This window comes from Thermobia domestica, chromosome 9 (genome assembly GCF_964235325.1).
Source record: "Thermobia domestica chromosome 9, izTheDome1.hap1.1, whole genome shotgun sequence".
Taxonomy (NCBI): Eukaryota; Metazoa; Arthropoda; class Insecta; order Zygentoma; family Lepismatidae; genus Thermobia; species Thermobia domestica.
Window position 1 is genome coordinate 42,886,823 of NC_137462.1, and position 20,195 is coordinate 42,907,017.

Consider the following 20,195-nt stretch of genomic DNA (forward strand, 5'->3'; position numbering starts at 1 on the left):
TAAATAGAATTGCTTTATTTTTCACTGTTCAGTCATACAAAAAAAAGTGATACAAACAATCACAATCAAACCCATAGTGCATTTATGGAGGGAAATTAGTTACCAAAAGGGAAAAAGACTTAAAAAGGGAGCTCAAAATGGATGATGTAGTTAAGTTCTTCACAAAACATTATAAATAATAATTACATTTCAACACGATGCTTTAGGAATCGAAATACAAGGGTAACTTAACATTGGTGGACATTATTAATTTCTTTTTCTAGTGTGGAAGAAAGAGACTTGAGTATTTCCGCTATACTTAAAGAGAACTATGCACGGAATGTTCGCACTACACGAATCACATACTGTCTACATATGGGGCACTCGCTCATTTGTTTCCCACAAGACGTGCAGGTTGCCATATGACCACACTCCAGCATCACACAGTCTATAGGTGCATCCATACATATTTTGCATATATCATTGTAGGAAAGGAAGTCAGTGGCTGAAAAAAGAAGGGAAAAGAACTGCATATTATACACATAACCAAATGCAACGAGAAATGCTTTTGTTGGTGTTCACGTTAACATACAGTTAGCAGACACAAGTTAGATGGCACACCTTATTAAATTTTCGAATCCTGTAAACAATTTATCTAAATATTTCTTAATAGACACAATCTGTGAGAGCAATCAACAATGGAAACATTAAAAAATGAAAACAATAATAATGAGAAAGAAAGTGAAGGACGAAAGTCAGAACCCAAATTTAAACGTACCAATTTTGGCAAACTTCAATCTGGTTGACCGACTACCTTATTCGAACCATGATCTACGGATTGCAAAGCACGAACGATAATCATCAGTGTACGCTGGCTCCGTAAATATCGTATAGTGACCTAAAATACCTGGTATGTTCTAACAATCAGATCTGGCTATGGACTTGTGCCTAAAGAGGCTACACAACTTCACTGTGATAGATCTAATACCTCTGCTTCCAATATCTAGATTTCAGATCCCTTTTCCGCACTGAGGCCGGATGGGATGAAGCATATTAAGTCGGATATAAATTACTCTCGGTTTGTATCTGAGCCTAGTAACTCTACTACGAATCGAACCATTCACCAGATATATCAGCCACTTCGCCACGAAGTGACACTTTTCAAGTCTGAAGGGATATATTTTTTGTGGAAAAATAAATAATTAGTCGATATTTAACTGAATTGGTTTAGAAAGGTTTCAAAATGTGAGAATATTTTCAAACGGTTCGCAAGATCTGTCTTAGAACTAGCAGGGATCTACGTAGACTCCAACACACTAGAGTATATAATAATAATAATAATAATAATAATAATAATAATAATAATAATAATAATAATAATAATAATAATAATAATAATAATAATAATAATAAAAAAAGTAGGATCCTTTTTAAGTGAAATAATATTCAACTTTGTTTTCCGTATGACATCGGAGTATACCTGACAACTCGTTTCGAGTTCTATTTTTGGTGAGGTTGGCAGTCTCGGATACAAACCCCGAATATAGTCGAGACGTTCTATTGGTCCCCAACCGGCTTCCTTTGTACTCAAGCAGAAAATTTACCCTAACCGCCCTCATAAATAACACTCCAAATAAGCCATGAAGGCACGTGTTCGCTATCGAGGTGACACGTTGTTGCCATCGCTAAACTTATATTATCGATAGATACATTACGTAATAATAATAATAATAATAATAATAATAATAATAATAATAATAATAATAATAATAATAATAATAATAATAACACAACAATCATTAAAGAAATTCAATATAATAGTATGGACAGGGGCGGTCAAGGACGGATTTCTGAGGGTGGAAAAGAAAGATTGTATTTTTTTCTCATCGAGCTTTTGCGGCACTGATGCCACACGTGGAGGAGGGGGAGGAGGAAAGGGACGAACCACTTAACATGTTTGGTTCGTACAAGCGTTATCGTTATGGCAGTTACATAATATTAACAATATGCTATATTTAAGACTAAAATAAGCACATATGAAACTAATGATTGATTTCTTTTTTCTCTTCATTACAACATATCCAAATTGAATTCAAATTTAATGAAACATTTCAGTTTAACGACTCATAATTATGCCCTTCAAGCTAAGGGAGGCGGAAGGAGGAGGATGCAATGAAAACAAAAGTAACGAAAAAAACTAGATAAATCTGTCTTTCTGCGAAGACTACTGAAGAATCACTAAGCAAGAGGGTGAAAATTACAACATCGCTTTCTTTTTCAGCAGGTCAACTGGAAGGACTTGTTGAATTATCCCTCCCATGTAGCAAAGAAACATGTGGTTTTCTTCAATGGTGTTCCGCTTCCTTTCAAGCCGCCTGGGGACGGTTTGAGCGATTTTACTTTAGCAGTGAGGATCTCATTTTAAGTAGCAGATTCCGTTACATATCTTCTTAATGCTGAAAAGGGTTGCTAAACCTCACATCAAACCTTTAGAATAATGTTTCAGTAACTATTGACGAAGTTTTGAAGTATTTGCTCAGTGTGTAGATCGATGTTCCAACGGGAAGAAGGAAATATTTAACTATTTTCCGTATTGCATATTTCCCCCAGCTACAGTTTTGTACGATTTCTACTGTAACACAACTGAGCAGTAGGCATTGAAGGGAAATTTATTTCCTAGGAATGAAGAGAATCTTTTTAAACAAAAAAATATGTAGGATTTACAAGTAATGTATTTGTAACATGTTACAGTAAACATTTTACAATAATAATGTACTGGTACACTGAACAATAGAAGAACAGCGAACTGTGTTCAGAATTTGATGGCATAAGGAGAATAAAATGAAAACTCCAAGTAAACTCTTCACAGTTACGCCCTCTAGGTTGAAGGAGACGTATGTTAAATGCTAATGAATGATAACACAACATTGTGTATTGGAAGAAAACGACAAGACTCAAGGAAAATCAATGCACATTACGTAACATATGTAGACCAATATGAACTGCAGTTGACTAGGATAAAACTAATGATCATTTGCACCAGTGGTGAATACTCAAATACTTACGCCATGTACTTAGGATGAACTATATTGAATCGATATCTAACCTATTCAAGGTCCATAGCAAAAACTGAAAATTTGTATTTATTCATTTATACCATGACAATGATACGAGTCCCGAAAGTTCGAAGCTTCATATAGATATGAAAGCAGTTTGATCAACATCCTACCGGGTTGCTTGGCCAGACGTAATGAATTCTTCATCCAGCTAGCCTTCAATAGGATCTGCATATGTTATCACATGGAGGCAGGAATGAATTTAACAGAAGAACGAGGCCTCCGCACAAGTGGAAAAATCAAGAAACAAACACCAATAAAACAAATGAGAAAAACTATGAGGGAAACCATTCATTACATACAATTGAAATTTTCGAATAGCTTGGTTCAGAAGTAACTACAAATGTTATAAGGAGAGAAAGTACTACGAAACTACAGAAAGGAGAAAGATCTTACATAAGCATGAACATAGATATAAGAATATACCCAGAGAAACAAAAGTGTTACTGCAACACACAAACTTCGTACTCATAACAGAACATTAAATATATTTTAACATCGTTGAATGTTAGTATCTACGCTGCGGAAACACGGAAAATGACGAAGAGAAAAAGTGAGCGGGACAGAAGCCAATAAGACACGATAAGATCGAATGAGAAACTTATATCAACAAAACTACACCCAACCAAGTGTGTAAAGGGAAGAGTGGAAAAATCAACGCTTTGTTGGTACACGCACACAGAAAAAAATGAACGAAGTTCCTACACAACAAAACTGACAGGAAAACGATCACAAGGAAGATCAAGGAAGATCAGAAAACAGAATAATGTTGCATTTAGAAAGAGGAATATGATCGGGAAAAAAAAATACAACATGGAGAACAATGGAAATGAAAGAGGTCACTGACAAGCTTTCATACATACCTAGAGCTGGCACGATGCTAGAATCAGAAATTGATGATGATGACACGTAACGACAGTTAAGATGTTAATGAAAATAGATTAATCAGTCGAAAAATCAGAATCAATTTAAAGCTTCTAAATAACTAGCTTACCTTGCTTGCCTTGCTGCTCATCCGTCCACAACCTTCGAGCTTTCTCCAAGAGTTCTTGCTTTTCACAGCAGCCCCGATAATTGACTCTATTACTTGCAAGTAACTCTTTCAACTGTTTGACGCTTAATACTTCTAAATCTTCAACACTATGTATATCCGCTAACGTAAGGTGGCCATCAGAAGGAAATGACGGTGCCTGGAACATAGCGAATTTAAATTTATCACCTTGGAAATGGAACCTTTAATACAGAAATAACCTTTAACTCAAGGAACTATTCTAGATCATAAAATTCAACCAAAACGGAATAAGATAAAACTTTATATACATAGCGTGTTTTCATTTTTCACGTGTCTTTTATTTCAGACGAAAGGATTTTATAAAAATCCATGTGTATGTGCATTAAGAACATAGAACAATATCTATAGTTCTTTTCAAAAAGCTACTCGTTCGCATCCTTCCAAATATGCTTTAAGCACCACAAGAACGACTACTAAATCCTGTATACAGGACCTGAAAAATCTTGCTTGGAAATACTCGCCAGCCAAAAACTATACTAGCCAGACCATTTTCCAATCACAGTGTTTACACAAATAAACAAAAATCATTTTGAGACAGTAAACATATCAATACATATTTTTTTTTATTATTATTTTGTTTATTGGTATGTCTCTTACAAATAAAAAAAAAAAAATGACATCTGCTATTTATTATTGGATTCACGTTTTTGGTTGATCGGATTTTACTCGCCAATGTAAAAACGTACTCGCCACTGGCGAGCAGGCGAATGAATTTTTTAAGTCCTGGACATATGCATACAACTTTAAAAAGGGTTACAAAATATATTCCATTTTTCTTTATTATTACTATTATTATTTAAAAAAAAAAATTACATTTTCACGACGCGAAACAGAGGTTAAATAAATCATGGTAGAAAATGACTTGAAGGTTACTGTACATTTGGCATAAAACGCACACATTCGTCAACACAGTTATTCTTTTTATTAGAGAATTATAGATTTACACTTACGTAAATACTGGAAATTCTTAATATACCGATCTCTTTCAATGACTATGAAATCGGAGAAATAAGTTACGTGCCTTGTAAATATTTTTTTTTTTTTTTGTTTGTTTGTTTAAAGTCATCCTTAGAAGGATACAGAAAGAAAGGAAGGAAGGAAACGAACGAAAGGGAAAAAAACGCAAGAAGATCAATTGTAAATAATTATAAACTCTCTAGTCGGGTAACTTCACAATACACATTACACTATAGGGAACTAGTAGAACCACTAAGAGGCAAACTATATTGAAATCTGTTTGGGATAGCGTAATTTTCAGGTACAATATATTATCTGTTCAAAATAAGAAACAAATTGACATTTAGAGCAAGACGTGTTACCTTGTTGCCACATCATGAGTATTCCGCTGAAGCGTTCTCTATAATTATTCTTTCGTTGGAAAGGATATAGCGGATACCTTAGCAGAATACTCATGACATAACAGGGTAACACGTCTTGCTCTAAATGTCAATTCGTTTCTTATTTGGAACAGATAATAGTAACATTACAGTACAGTTTAACGCAGTAAGTAATTATCTTTTGCAAATTGAACCTATGTTATCTATCGGAAACTTTGTATATCTTATTTACCATAATGCAGTTCAGTCAATTTCTCCAACAAATTAATAAGGGTGGCAGAATAATCATGTACTAAGGATTCAATACGCATGTCTTACGTTTTAACTGTAATTTGAGCTCTCTACATTCAAATTTGTTACCTGAACTCTCTCCATAATCGTATCAGGACGCACTCAATACTGTTACACAGGGTTGGCAAAAACCATGGTTTTTAGTGAAAAAACCAGTTTTTTTTTTTTTTTTGGTTTAAATAATTTGCTGTATGTATTTATATCACATATGGACAGAAATAAGTTTGTTTCTCCTTCGTGTTATATTACAACAATCGGGTTACACTGGAAGGGGTTACATAAGCTCAAAGCGAAATCCAAACCGCTTCTCGGCTTACATCCGAGAGAAATTGTCCTCTATTTGAACTCGAAATCAGGATTAAATTGGCGATACGTCTGCCGACTCACTCAAGAAGGACTCCTGATAAAAATACATTGTACTGATCTTTATATACTTGTTAATATAATTGTCAAGAGCCATTTCAAAAGGACAAAAAAATGAACAGTTGCACAAGTGAAACTATTCTACAGAATTACATATGGACAATTTCAAAATACTGCAGTGTACACAAGAACTAATTTAGTCCAAGTTAGTTCACTACGACTTTTATTAGTCCAAGTTAAAGAAATACAACGACTTAATTTGAATATCAGTAAGAAAAGTGAATAAAAATACGAATTATTTGAATCCACTTTGGTTCTGACCCATTTATACATAAATAGATACCAAAGATACTTCTGATTTCAATAAATGCCTCTGGTGTTTTTTATGACCTCTCCCCCCCAAAAGTACGGCACTTCGATGTATTTTACCAACAGTAAACATTAAAACGAAACAATATTTAGAATTTTTCTTTGATTGCAATTGGATAACAATAATAACAAACTATAAAAAAATCACAAAAGAAACATTCATAAAGTTATTAAAAAGAACAAAGGTTGCTTTTGTAGCATAATATCTTTGAGTACTGAGTGGGGAATTTAGGTCTGAATACAATACGAATAATATACGGGAGTGAAACGTGATAACCCACAAATGTGTGTTCAAGATTTTACGAACACTTACACTTTTACGAACATTTTTCGTTTTTTGGTTTAAACCTTTTTTTTTTTTTTTTTTTTGTGTGTGTGTGTGTGTGTGTGAAGAAAACAGCTGGTTGCAGCCAACCGTGCTGTTACAATCCCTACATTTCAGACTACTATACCTTTATTTAAAAATACACGAATGAGTACTAATCTCTAATAAATAATAATTAAAAACTGAAAGCTTTTTATTTTACTTCAATATTTCATGATTATGCTCCAAGACTAAGGGAGGCGGTGATATAAACGAAACGAGGAATAAAGTGTGAGGAAACGCAAGAACTCCGACAAAACCAGCGCACAGGGTGTGTCCACCACAAAATCGGCTTTGGCGCAAACAAGGATCAAAATACGGACCGTACAAGATTTTACACTGCACAATAATGATGAAGATAACTACGAAATTGTTAAGCGTCAAATGAACAGTGCATATGTTTCAAATGTAGCACTGACATATACATTCCACAAACTTGCAGAATTATACAATTTGTGGATATTTATTTCAGTTTTATTTTGTTTTAATGCAACAGCACTGTACTTTCAGTAAAGCGCCAAACAAGAAATAGAGCTAATTCTACGCGAACAAAGTTTCAGCTATAGCCAATACGACGTAATTTTATTCCAGGAAGGAAACCTGCCACGCCCTATACCAGCGTTCCCCAACCTTTTTCAACTTGCGGCACACTACGGGTGTAACTTGAATTCTCGCGGCACACTCATAGATATTATTATTTGTAAATATAAAATACCGTGGTATTTTTTTTTTCTGTGATTACTGATCTTCTCACAGAGAAGAAAGCTCGATCACTGTTTTTTCCCCGTGGTAAAACATTATGCTTATTTTTCATTCTAATTTAAAAATAGAAAACAATTGCAACGAAATACTGGACTCAGGTTTTTAAAACTAAGCTTTCTTTTTCGAAAACTGTATCCAACCTTTCACTAAGAAGAAAGATCACTAAATAACGAACGAACAAACAAATCAATTTTAGTTTTAAAACACAAATGTAGCTAATTTGTATGCATCTTTGCTCTGTCGAAAGGATTGAATGATATTTTAAAATTTCAAGTTACGAAATAGTCTGCAGCAATAAAGAAGCAAAAAATAAGTCATAACAATGATAAATAATTTTTTCAACATTAAAAATATACCGAAAAGTAACACGGTATGAAATTTAAAGTTGTAGATTCATAGTAATGTGAAATACAAATATACACTTTGCAACTTGATTGCTATAGAATTAATAATTTGTTTCGATTTCCTCGCGGCACACCAGCGGCCCATTTACGGCACACTGGTTGGGAAACGATGCCCTATACATTTAACAGGTATTACTCCAGCATTCACTTGGTCAGACTGAAGAAAACCACATAAATTCTTACGAAGAAAGAGCATTTTTTATTTACCTGAATCCGTACATATACTTCACTTATATCGAAAATATGTTGACTTTTTTTTCCACTTCGCATTTTTTTAATTAAAATATTTATTTTCTCACTTGGAACAATGAAGTTTCTTCTTTCAACGAAATAGTTTAGTTTTATGTCCGACGAATAGGCCCTGTACGTTAAACAAAATTGATTATTATAAGTGAATTATTATGAAGGAAAAATGAAATGATTTAGTTTTACGTCCCACGATTATGCCGGTTAGGCTAAAGGAGACTGTGATGATGAGAAATGAATGAAATGGTGGAGTGAAGAAAGCGGAAGGAAACGGGAGAACCCCGAGAAAACCCACGAGCACGGTGTTTGTCTACCACAAAGTCCACATGGCGCGAGCTGGGATCGAACCAGGGACCCCAAGCACCGGAGGTGAGCGCTCTACTACAGGGCCAACCGTGCCCCTCAATAGAATGTTTTGTATAGAAATGAAATCAGTAACACAACAAAGGATATATGATGTTAATTGTGACGATGGTGTTATTCTTCTGTTCTGGGGCTACTCAGAACGGGTTCTAACACTTGGAGCCTTGTTTGTTATAATACAAAGAAGTTCATTGATGAAATTATGTGCAATGGATGGTGACAATATATACGACAAAGGGAGTTATAAGTGAGCGGTGGCCGGATCATGTTCATGGATAGAAAGAAGGTGATATAATTGTGAATATGCGTAGAGATGGAGTCTGGTCTAAGAGTTCGTGGAGAATCAGATAAGCATCTGCTGTACGGCGTTGAATGTAACGAGCAAAGACTGTACGATGCGGTAAGAGTGTTGGTGTCCATGGTGTAAGAAGTAAGCAACACATAAAACATGGCGTTCCAGAACTTGTAGTTTATTATAAAACCTTTGTGGAGATTATATATATATAAAGAACGAGTTTGGTGTTAAGACCTTAGTTAGAGCCTTTTAAACTCCGTACAAGTTAATCCGATGACAAATATTAGCTTGTAAATTGGAAAGGTGGGCGTTCCAAGAGAAATGTTTTCGGAAATAACACCAAGGTACTTCACGTTATTTTCTAATTGTAGCGGCAAACCTAGCAACGTAAGATGTAAAGCAAATTTATGTATTTTGACATAACTTAAGAAAATTCTGTTATTTGTCTTGAACGAGATATAATGTAAACGTGATGACAAAAGCAACAATTACTATACTATACTAGAGAGAGAGAGAGAGAGAGAGAGAGAAAGAGAGAGAGAGAGAGAGACTATAGTCTACTAAGATTAAATTACTGTCAAATACATACCTGGGAATTTGCATTGGCAGTCTTTTGGTGTGAATCACTAATTTCGGCATTTCCCGTTGCCCCGTCAACTTCTGCACTGGCACTTTCCTCATTGCTTACTAGATCTATCACTTCAATACAGTTCTCATCGTTCCTATTTATTGGTACCACCTCCTCTTCAACACTACTTCCTTCACCGCTACGATCCATCATTTCAACAATTTCTTCGGCACCGGCATCACTTTCCGCACCATCCGTCAAATCCGTTCTTGTACCACTCGAACTTCGGCTTCCTGGCCTACTGGAACGCGATCTGTCATCTTCATTCGAACGAGATGACACTGTCGGTCCACCTTCGGTTTCGGGATCCGACGTAGTCGGTGCACTGCCGAACCGCGGATTAAACCTTATGTGATCATTCGGAATCTCGGTACCAACGTAACTATACGCTGTTGGTGAATTAGCAAAGGTAGGTACACTTTCAGTTCGTGGCACAAACGAAGGATCTGAGAATCTCCGAGATCTATCCTCTCCATGTGGGTCGTAGCCAGGCGGGTAATTCGCATGCCGTAGTATTAAATCAATGAGATCACTCTTCTCTGCAATAAAACATTAAAATTTATTAAAAACTACGCATTTGTAATGTAACTACAGACTTATAATAACAGTAATGCACATACTACTTGTAATAACAGAACTGCCAAGGTTGGCAAAAATTACGTTTTGTGTATGTAAATAAATTTATTTGTTTAGATTATATGTGATAGAAGTAAGTTTGGGCTTAACGTCCTGGACGTAACAGCGGAGTTACAAAGGACGGGACCTAGAGTTTAAAATGGGATCCGAAACACTACTCGGTTTGCACCCAAGATAAGTTGTCCTCCATTTGACTCGAACCCGGGACCCCTTGATTACAAAGGCGACGAGTCTACCGACTCGTCCACGGACACCTGATAGAGATACATAGTATTCAGAGGTGAAAATGGAATTCCACATCTAAGGGGGAGGTCACAAATCGATACAGTCCAACCGGGCTACGTCAAGAAAATACAAGCCCAGTTGTCCCCGTGGGGACTTACTACTAAAGCGATAGCGTTTCATGCAAAACAACCAATTACCAAACAAAATCAAGACCACCATCCAAGTTTCTCATTTTTCACTAATAACCACTCATACTCTTTCTTCTTTTGGACAAACACCTCAGCTTACAAAGGGAATGCACACCTTCTACCGTTTCTCCTAATTTCCATCCCTGGTAGCACTGATCTTGCATACTTATGAAGTCACTTCAGAAAGACTAAGGATACAAAACTGCTCAAGTGAAATCACACACTTATACCCATTATTAAAATAAATGGACATTTTTTAAAGACTACAGAATTCAAAACATCTAATTTAGTACAAATTAGTTCACTAAGTCAGAAATACAGCAAGATAATTTGCATATCAATAAAAGAAGAGAAAAAGATACGAATTATTTGAATTCACTCAGGCTCTGAACTCTTCATACACATACATATGTAGAAGATACTTTTGATTTCGATAAATCACTTTTGTTTATATTTCCTGGGTTTGTAATGTATGAGGAAATTTTTTAGATACGTTGAAATGTTCCCATGAAGTTCAAACGATAAGTGGCACTTTTGCTTATTTGGTATTAAAAAAAACGCCTGGCTTAAACCAGCCAACTTTCAGAGATGCTGAATAGACTTGATTACGTAAACATTTCACCGTCGCGACTAATATCGAAAAAGAAAAAATGAAATGAACAATAAACGTCTATAAAAGCAATTCTGTCTCGTACCGTATCAATGCGAAAGTCACTCGCTGACACGCAACGAACAGAGGCTAAGTGCTTTGAATATATATAATTTGCCGTAAACCCAGCAGATACAGAATATCACACAAGTCAAGTATTCAGGATGAGTGGGACACATTGTTGGCATGCTAAACACGCGCCGAGTGTAAGAATCTCAATCGGGATGTCTCGAAGAAAACTCAAAAAAAGGAACTTAGAGCTACTAAGAAATAAGAATAATTCTGTGCAATGGGCGATATAATAGGCAATGTAGAAAACAATTTGGGAAAAGTTAAACAGATTCTACTTAACACACTTCACAATAACACTGGCAGCCAAAAAGCAGAATACTTAATAATAATAATAATAAAGATATGCAGGGAACCACCGTATGGGAAGAATAGCATAGCGTGTGCGTTTTCACATTTTAGCGGCCCTGACATGCTTCTGCAACCGAACATTAATAACTTGATAGACTCTTATTTTCTGTAGATTCAGCAAGTCGCTAAACAATTTGATATTCGTTCCCGGCTTTTTTCGTAACGATTGTCATGCTTACTGTACAAACAAACAAAAAACAGAAACACACAAATATATATATATTTAAAGTTTTACTTAAAAGATAAAATAGCTTAGATACACAAACATACAGGCAACTCACTTCTTTCAGTGCACATATCATTAACATCATACGATTTTACTTCTGTCCTCATATTCCCGCATCTGTATATAGAAAATTCTAATGCATTGGGTTGAAAAATAAACGCCTCAATCATTTAGTAAGTCACAATATTTACATTTATGGATAAAATCAAAGGATTTTCACAGAGATTTTTTTTTTTTTTTTTTTTCAACACGTGTCTACATCAGAGACAAAAGGACAAATTTACTATTTATGCGTAGAAAATTAGCTAGAGAAACAAAATTGACACCGTCAGTCTCTGATAGTGATACTGAAAGCAAGTTGAAACATCGAAGATCGACATATCCCACTAGAGAGGTTGATTCTTCTCTCTTATTCCTACATTACCCTTATAGTCTCTTATTTCACACCTCACTTTTGGTTACTCGACACGGAGCCTCAATATGACTTAAAATATAGAAAGAAACCGAAGGTGTAGAAAACGGCGAGTACATGACAATTTTAAATAGCTATAAAAAGCTTCAGTGCGTAGGTGACAGACAATATGCATACAGGTAATATTTATTAACTCGCGGAGAGAGTTATTCTTTATTCTTATGAAGATCCAGAGCACTAACTACTAACTCCGAGTGCTCACTTCTGGTGCGATCCCAGGCCATGAGAGTTTGTGGTAGACAACACAGTGTCCATGGGTCTCCTCGGGGTTCTCAGTTTTCACTCACAATCTCATTCAACTTAATTCTTTTATAATCATTCATCTTTTATAGCCTAAATACGTATCTGTGACACGTTAAATTGAAGATTTCATTTCATTTCCACGCGAAAAACTGTACCTTAAAGAACTATTGATAGAATATGTGCGGGAAGAGCGCACTTTGCTGACGACTACCCAATCAGCTCGTAAATAGATTCCCTTTGACCCTATTTATTTTAGGGATTTTAAATTTCTGGGATTTCGGCATCTATGGTCATCTTAGCCCATCACGTTTGAGTGATGACGTCCCTCGGCGAAAACACTATCGGGAAGAAAGGATTGGGGAAGGGAGGAAGAGGCCTGGGACCTATATGTTAGGTACCCACCGACATTTGCCTGGTGTGAATGAGGAAAGCCTCACTCAGGATGGCTGGCCTGAAAAAGCTTCTTACACTTTTCGACCGAGTGCCTCCACCGGGAATCGAACCCGGAACAGCTCTCACCGAAGGCGAGAGTGTAAGCGACTAAGCTAAGCGGGGCCACGACCCTATTCATTTTCTTTCAATGTTCGATGAATCAAGCAGATCTTTAATTAAACACTGCACTGTTGTCTTGTAGACTAAAGAATACGCTGGTAAATACTAGTGAATCATAAAAAAAAAAAAAACCTAATGGAATCTGTAGTTCGGCGGAGAATCCGGAAGACCAGACAGACACAATGCTGTCTACTGCAGTAATGTTACCTATTTTATATCTACTATTCCAAACGAGGACACTTTGGTCGAAGGTTTACTTTCAGTCCTTCCATCGGAAGGAAATACCTAACCAGCAAAACCGTCATTTTTATTTGATTCCTGTTGGAAGAATTATGATCGTTAGGAAATTAACACGCATCTTAAATCCGAAAATTATAAATGAACTGTATGCCGTGACGTGATGCGCTCTTACCAATATTCAAACGAGCTTCAAATTAAGCTTACATGTGTAGCTGACAATGGAAAGATATATAACAATGAGGGCTGCTGGAAAAGTTTTCTGTTACTAAAACTTATATAGTGGCACCAGAGTTCTGCCATTATAAAATTAGGAAGAATATACACCTTTCTATGTTTAAATTTGTCTCGGATTGTTTAAGCAGATTCGTTTATTTTTCATAGCAATTTGAAGTAATAGTTTTGTGTGAGAAATAGAACGATAGATCGAGCGACTTTATTTGGTTTTCCGAATTCCAGCAATTTGCACATTTCTTAGTGATGAATTTCGTGTCGTCCATTTATGTCCATTACCAGTAATGTTCATGATGTGCGTAAAATAATTGAGAGATCGGCTTGTAAATATAGCGTAAGATTTTGGCATACTTGCACATTGACATAAAAGCAATATATATATATGATTTTATGTGATCACCAGAACGCACGAAAACTTTCGAACTTTTGAATCCCATACAACGTGACCGAAGCTGAGAAACTTGTGACAACCGCTGTAAAGAACAAGTGTTCAAAAAATTCAACCGAGGGAAGAGAAATTTGGTGTACTATATCATTAGAAGAGAGAAAACTTGGATATATTCATACGAATCCAAAAGTAAACAGTAATCCGCGGTTTGCGTGTTTCAAAGTGAGCCAAAATCAACAAAAATCGCTCGTTCGAAGAGTGTTGCGAAGAAAATGAGTGACTGTTCCTTCAGTTATATCGAACATGTGGCAATCACAGTTTTAGAAGATCGAAGGACTGCCAATGTTGAGTGACAGTGATCATCAGTAAATTGCGTAAAAAAAAACACAAATCATCGTATCATTCTTCGTCAGCACATCAAAATATTGATTTTTTCCAGTAGAAATATGTCGAATGCTTTAGCTCTTAATGATTTCTTATTCTCACTTTAACTTAGAAAAGTGACACTAGAAACACTGTAAAACTTTTCCAGCAGCCTTCGTACCAAAAATAGTATTTTAGAATACTGTGATGGTGACAACTCATAAAAAGTATTGAAAATATTGTCTCTACTAATAATTGGGACAAAATGTAAACCGGCGGTGACAATAGCTTTCAAAGTGGAATATGCCGATCCAAACGAGACGTTTGGTAACCTTAACTACAAACTCACAGGGTTTGGAATCGAACCAGGAACATGAATCAGTCAACTTTGTCAGGTTTAATAGTGTTTGTAAGTTACACAGAATTATGTATTGCATAAAATATTAAAGTGTTCGGTTTATACGCTGTTATCTGTGCGCAAGAAAAGGAATTTATTGGATACCTTGCGTGTATTATATATATATATATATATATGTATGTATGTCCCTATCATTTCGATGTCCCTACTGCAATTTCTTACACGTACAAGGATTCTGCCGTTGTGTGTGTATGAAAGCCAGTTATTTCTGCAAGTCATCAACTATATCTTATTTTGAACTTTTAAATTCTGAGGAGATTTCCAGAACCGTTATTTTATCCAATAATGATGAAAAGCATTATGTGAAGTCATCCATTCTATTTAGACACTCAAGGATAGAATGTTCCGGAAAAAGATACCAGTTATGATGAGTGCATTGAAATAATAAAGACATGCATATATATACGAAATTTATTTTCTTATACAGATGTATTCTAGTTTAGCTGTCCGATATAATTTCAAAACTTTACTGAACAATTAACATGTTGCTGCGAAAGGATGAGTAATATTTTCTAATAATTTCCACAAACTTTACTACGTTGTTCATAAAATCGAAACACCACGTACTAATATTGTGCAAGTTTCAACTTTCCCATCGCAAACGTTTTCCTAATGACTGACATACTTACCAACACAACCTTTCATTGAAATACGCTTTGTCGTTAGGTACCATTGTAGATCCTTCACTCGAAGATTGAGCAGATCGGCTCTAGTGAGAGGTCTTCTCATGAAAATCTGGCATCTCGTACAAATAGACTTTCGCTCCCTACCCAATGTCTTCATTAAGCAGCTACCGCAGTAATAATAATGGCAATAAGAACATTGTTTCTGGAAGGAAGAAATAATAAAGTTTAACAAAAGGCATGCTCAGTTAACACTGAGATCAAACATTCACTGTCTTTTACTTCTTTTGTCGTGCCACAAACTAGTTGAGAAGTTTTGGTTAAACAGCTTAAGTATCTAATGGATTATTCGCAAAACACGTCATAATATACACAAAAATTTTGTCTTTATATCGTTAATCTTTTTGTAAAGATTATGCGAAGTCATGTGGTAAGTCACCTCCATTACAATTCTAATAATAAAATTTTGAATATTTACACCTTACAAGTACATAAAACTTTTTCTATTTATCAACCGACCTCTATATTTAAAAATGAAATAAAATAAATAAAATGCATGACTTCCCTACCTTACTCTACATCCTCTGGTAACTTAAATTTTGTACTTGCCGCCTCCATGGTCATGCGATCTGAATGACACCAAGTTGGCGATCGCCAGGTTTGTCTATCGTAGGTTTGTATTCCGCTCAGGGCATGAAAGTTATACATCAGGGCGCGAAATATTTGATCGCCATACGCGACCAAATTCTCTTACCTGGCTACTGTGTTCAGATCTGAAATTTCGTAAACTGTTATACCTTCTTTCATCATTCACTTCGTTATTTCATTGACTTCTCTAATCTCCTTTAGAATAAAGATCAAACCGTCGGACGTAAAACTTAAAAGTATAATTAATTAAATTTATATTTGCTTTCCTCAAGTTTATACATATCCTGCTCGTCAATACAGTTTTTTAAAAGATCAACATTTCTTAGTTTGAGCATGCAGTTCAATTCTCGCATGCAATTTGGGAGTATTACTAAAGTTTTTAAAGATTATTCCTGCCAGTGCTTATCGGGATCAGCCAGATAAAATTTCTTCACCATGGCATTTACTTAGCAGGAACTTCACCAAAGGAAGAAGTAAGTAATACTCCGAAACTGCATGCCACAGTTGCGCGTTAACTGTTTCTGATATTTAAACAGTTACTATATATATTCCATCGTTTCTTTGATTAATCACAAGTTTTGAAGATTTGTTGGAAATTTAAAACTACTACATCTATGGTGAACTAAAAGCAATAAAAATTTCTTGCCATTACTTTCTGAGTGATCTAAATTATACAAATCTAAATACGAAACTATGCTTTAAATATAAATTCAGAAGTTAGCATTTTAACATAATGACCTTCATAAAATATATTTGGTGTCTACTTGTGCACAATAAGCTAAATACAAACATTATTTTTATTCTTGTTATGGTCATGGAAAAAATAATAAACGTTGATACATCGAAAACCAGGGACTGAACATACACTATGTTCCATAAATTCAATAAATTAAATTTATATTTATAATAAGAAGCTTCATATAACAAATGAAACTACCAAATGAACAAATTATTTACCACTGCCTTTTATGATCAGGACCCGAACACACATTTTCTGGGTTCTTTCTTAATCATGTCAATGAAATGCTACGAGACAATATTATTACCACAAGATCTACTTGCTTAAGGAATAATGAAGTGCCAGACAGTTTTATTTGAACTGGTATATGTTTCACACAACGAATCTTTCATTGCGAAGATAAACGAATTCATATCTTATTTTTCTTAGTTTCTCTATTTCATTTCCCTATGCCCACAAGAATTTAGGATTTACCTTGCAACTAATAACTGAAGCGAGTTTTTCCATCAGACATAAAAGAGAAAAAATAAAATTCACATAGTCTGTGTATATGTCTGTTACACGGTAAATGTCCAAACATGACGTGTTTCCTTTTAACCTGAAGGATCTTCCTCATACCTTAAAGCCCTCGGTGCTGGATAAGTAGCTAACGTCTATACCTTTGGTATGTGTAGTTCTGGGTTCGATTCCGGTGAGAGAGTATTAAAACATCTGAACGGGTTACAGTGGTTTAAATTCCACTTTAAGCTGTGGGTTCATGTCTCATATAGCCTCCGTGCTGTAAAGGAACGCTAAACTTTATTGAAATTATCCACGACTAAAGGGCTGGAGTAAAAGTGAATCTGTAAAGGTAGGGGAACGTTTGACATCACGCCGTCCCCCGAGTTTATCTTTGCCCATTGTAATAGATATTTTTGGAAGTGGGGGAACGACGTCTACTCGCGTTCCCTCTCTTTTACCGCCACTAGAGGGATAAATTCAAATGTACCTTGCTAGTTTATGCTTTCTGAAATGTAGAACCAACTTGTGTGAGCGTATTACAAAGCATTTTTAAAATAATACGAAAATGAACTGAAGAGAATAAAAATAAAAAAATAAAAAAGCAGAGTTGGCTGGTTTAAACCACGTTTTTTAAAAAAATTATTACTTATTTTATTTCTAAACATATCTTTTAGCAATAAGTTAAATTAATTTTTTAAAAACAAATTATTTTAGAGAACCACATAACTTTGTGTGTTTTAGGAACCAAACTTTAAACAAAAAAAGTATAAAAGTAATAAGTGAGTGCTATATAAGAAACACTTATTTTAGAATTAGGACTAATTATAAAGAAGGTTTGTGCCTGGAAGAGCACAGTAAGGACTATTTATTTACTTGACAACTTCCAGATTCAGCCAGCGGGGCTAGTTGACAATGCAACAGTAAACACCTAAAAACAAGAAAAAGAGGAAATTGGCCAGGATCTGTCTTTAACAGTACCATCTCGGTATTGTCCTGGTGGACCTGAGAGAAAACAATCAGGATGGCTGGCTTCTTGGGGTTTTCCCAACTGCGAAGAACTAACCATTAGTCTACGTCCACTCGGTTAACACAGTTGGAAATGTATCGTCCTCAGCCTTACTCAGAGGTAACACTCCACCATTTTCTTGTTGGCACTGAAGAAAATTCTTGTTCCTGATTGCCTTATCCTAAGGTGAAACTAGCATAAATGCTATTCCAAGACAGATCAAGCACCTATGCAATACTGAGATAACTTTGTCTCTCTCATGTCTTTAAAAATAAACAGTAATGAGATTTCAGAATGAAATACTGTCTTTACAATAACTTATTGAAAATTAGGTAACGGTACAAGAAGAAAAATTTTATAAAGCAAATCGACGGACGACATCTCAAACCTGATGTGAACGTTATCTTCTCTCTCCCATGTTTTAAATTCTGTTCAAGTGGGAACAGAAACTCTAACTACGAAATGTAATTCATAATATTAATACACTTTTAAAATGCACCGATTGATATTTCATAACTTGTACACTTATATTTTAAAAATAAGAAATATTGTTTATAATAATGTATATTCACATTTAAATTTCACAAATACATTAAAAAGTACTGAAAAATCTATTAACCCAAAAATTAATTCAAAATCTACACTATATTTAGTCCTAAGCAGAAATACTGAAATCAAAATCTTGTAGCATGCAAGAAAAACAAATACAGTATGTGATGGCAATCACAAAATATTAATTTAAGTCTCTTCTCCGAAGAAAAAAAAAGTTTAAATATTTTATTTTCAAACACTGTACAAAAGAATACTGACACGAAAAGATAATTAAATATTATTTTTAAAAAATTCTCGACAATACTAATTAGTTGGAGTTCAACGTCTCTTTCTAGCACCGCAGTTATTTCAAACGGAACATACTGCTTGAAGTACGGCTTATCCGAGCTACTATTGGAGTATTTAAGGCCTATACAATACTCTGTATCCCACTTGTGTCATGAAAGGTATAAAACATTAACAGTACGCATAGCACTTACTAGTTTTATGTTGTGAGACTTGGCTTTCTTCCTCTTTTTCAATTTCCGTAGTTTTGCGATTTTTTTTATTCTATCCATTTGACACACTTTACAATTTACTGACTTGTTGCCTACACACACGATAATAATACACACCAATAATCATCATACAGAAACCATGTTGAATTATCTCGTTCTTTGTTGTAATGTGATTCTTTAAATCGAATGGCACTTGCGAGACTAAACTGCGACGGTACAAGTTTCAGTAACGAATCCAATCGAGATTTCTTCAATAAACCTTGGTCAATCACCTTTGCAGCTCGATCATGCTGTCAGACAAGGTGATTTCTCTCTGTTACAAAGAGACAGACAACAGAATGGTTAAATATTGATACAGAGGCTTAAAAATCAGATTTAACATAGAATAATGATATAATATCCCAAAGTTCATTCTTCAGTAGTTCTATCTATGTACTTTTCGAAATGAAATCAAATTTAACGCTTCACAGTTATGACCTTCAGGCTACGGGAGAAGGATGGTTAATAATTACGAAAGAACTGGTGGCGGAAGAAGTCCGAGAAAGCTCATACACGTTTTATCAACCACAAACTCACATGATGATGTACTGAACGAAAAATCACTTTCCTTGTAACTAGTCCTCTTATCTTTTATTTTTCACTAACGAAGTTATCTGAAGACATCGAGTGCATTCAACGTTATGTAACACCTTATACGCTTAGACAATTTTTAAACATATGCTCTGTGTGCAGTTCGATGTATAGAAAAAAAAATATATATATAAAGTGTTCAGAATCTCCTGTTTTGTT

General features: G+C 35.1%; 1 protein-coding gene across 4 annotated transcripts in view; it reads right to left on the reverse strand.

Moving 5' to 3' along the window:
- The window catches only part of LOC145694610 (E3 ubiquitin-protein ligase RNF34), an 89,923-nt gene continuing 69,728 nt past the window's right edge, over nt 1-20,195 (reverse strand). For 3 of the 4 annotated variants that reach the window (XM_081771003.1, XM_081771000.1, XM_081771001.1), the window contains exons 3-6: nt 15,470-15,668; nt 9,551-10,128; nt 4,090-4,285; nt 1-484 (exon numbers count right to left, since the gene is read on the reverse strand). In XM_081771003.1, coding sequence (XP_081627129.1) covers nt 309-484; nt 4,090-4,285; nt 9,551-10,128; nt 15,470-15,668 — 1,149 coding nt within the window. In that variant the 3' untranslated portion in view covers nt 1-308. Of the gene's footprint in view, nt 485-4,089; nt 4,286-9,550; nt 10,129-15,469; nt 15,669-19,388; nt 19,530-20,195 lie in introns of those variants that run through there. The other variant, XM_081771004.1, reaches the window with a different exon arrangement.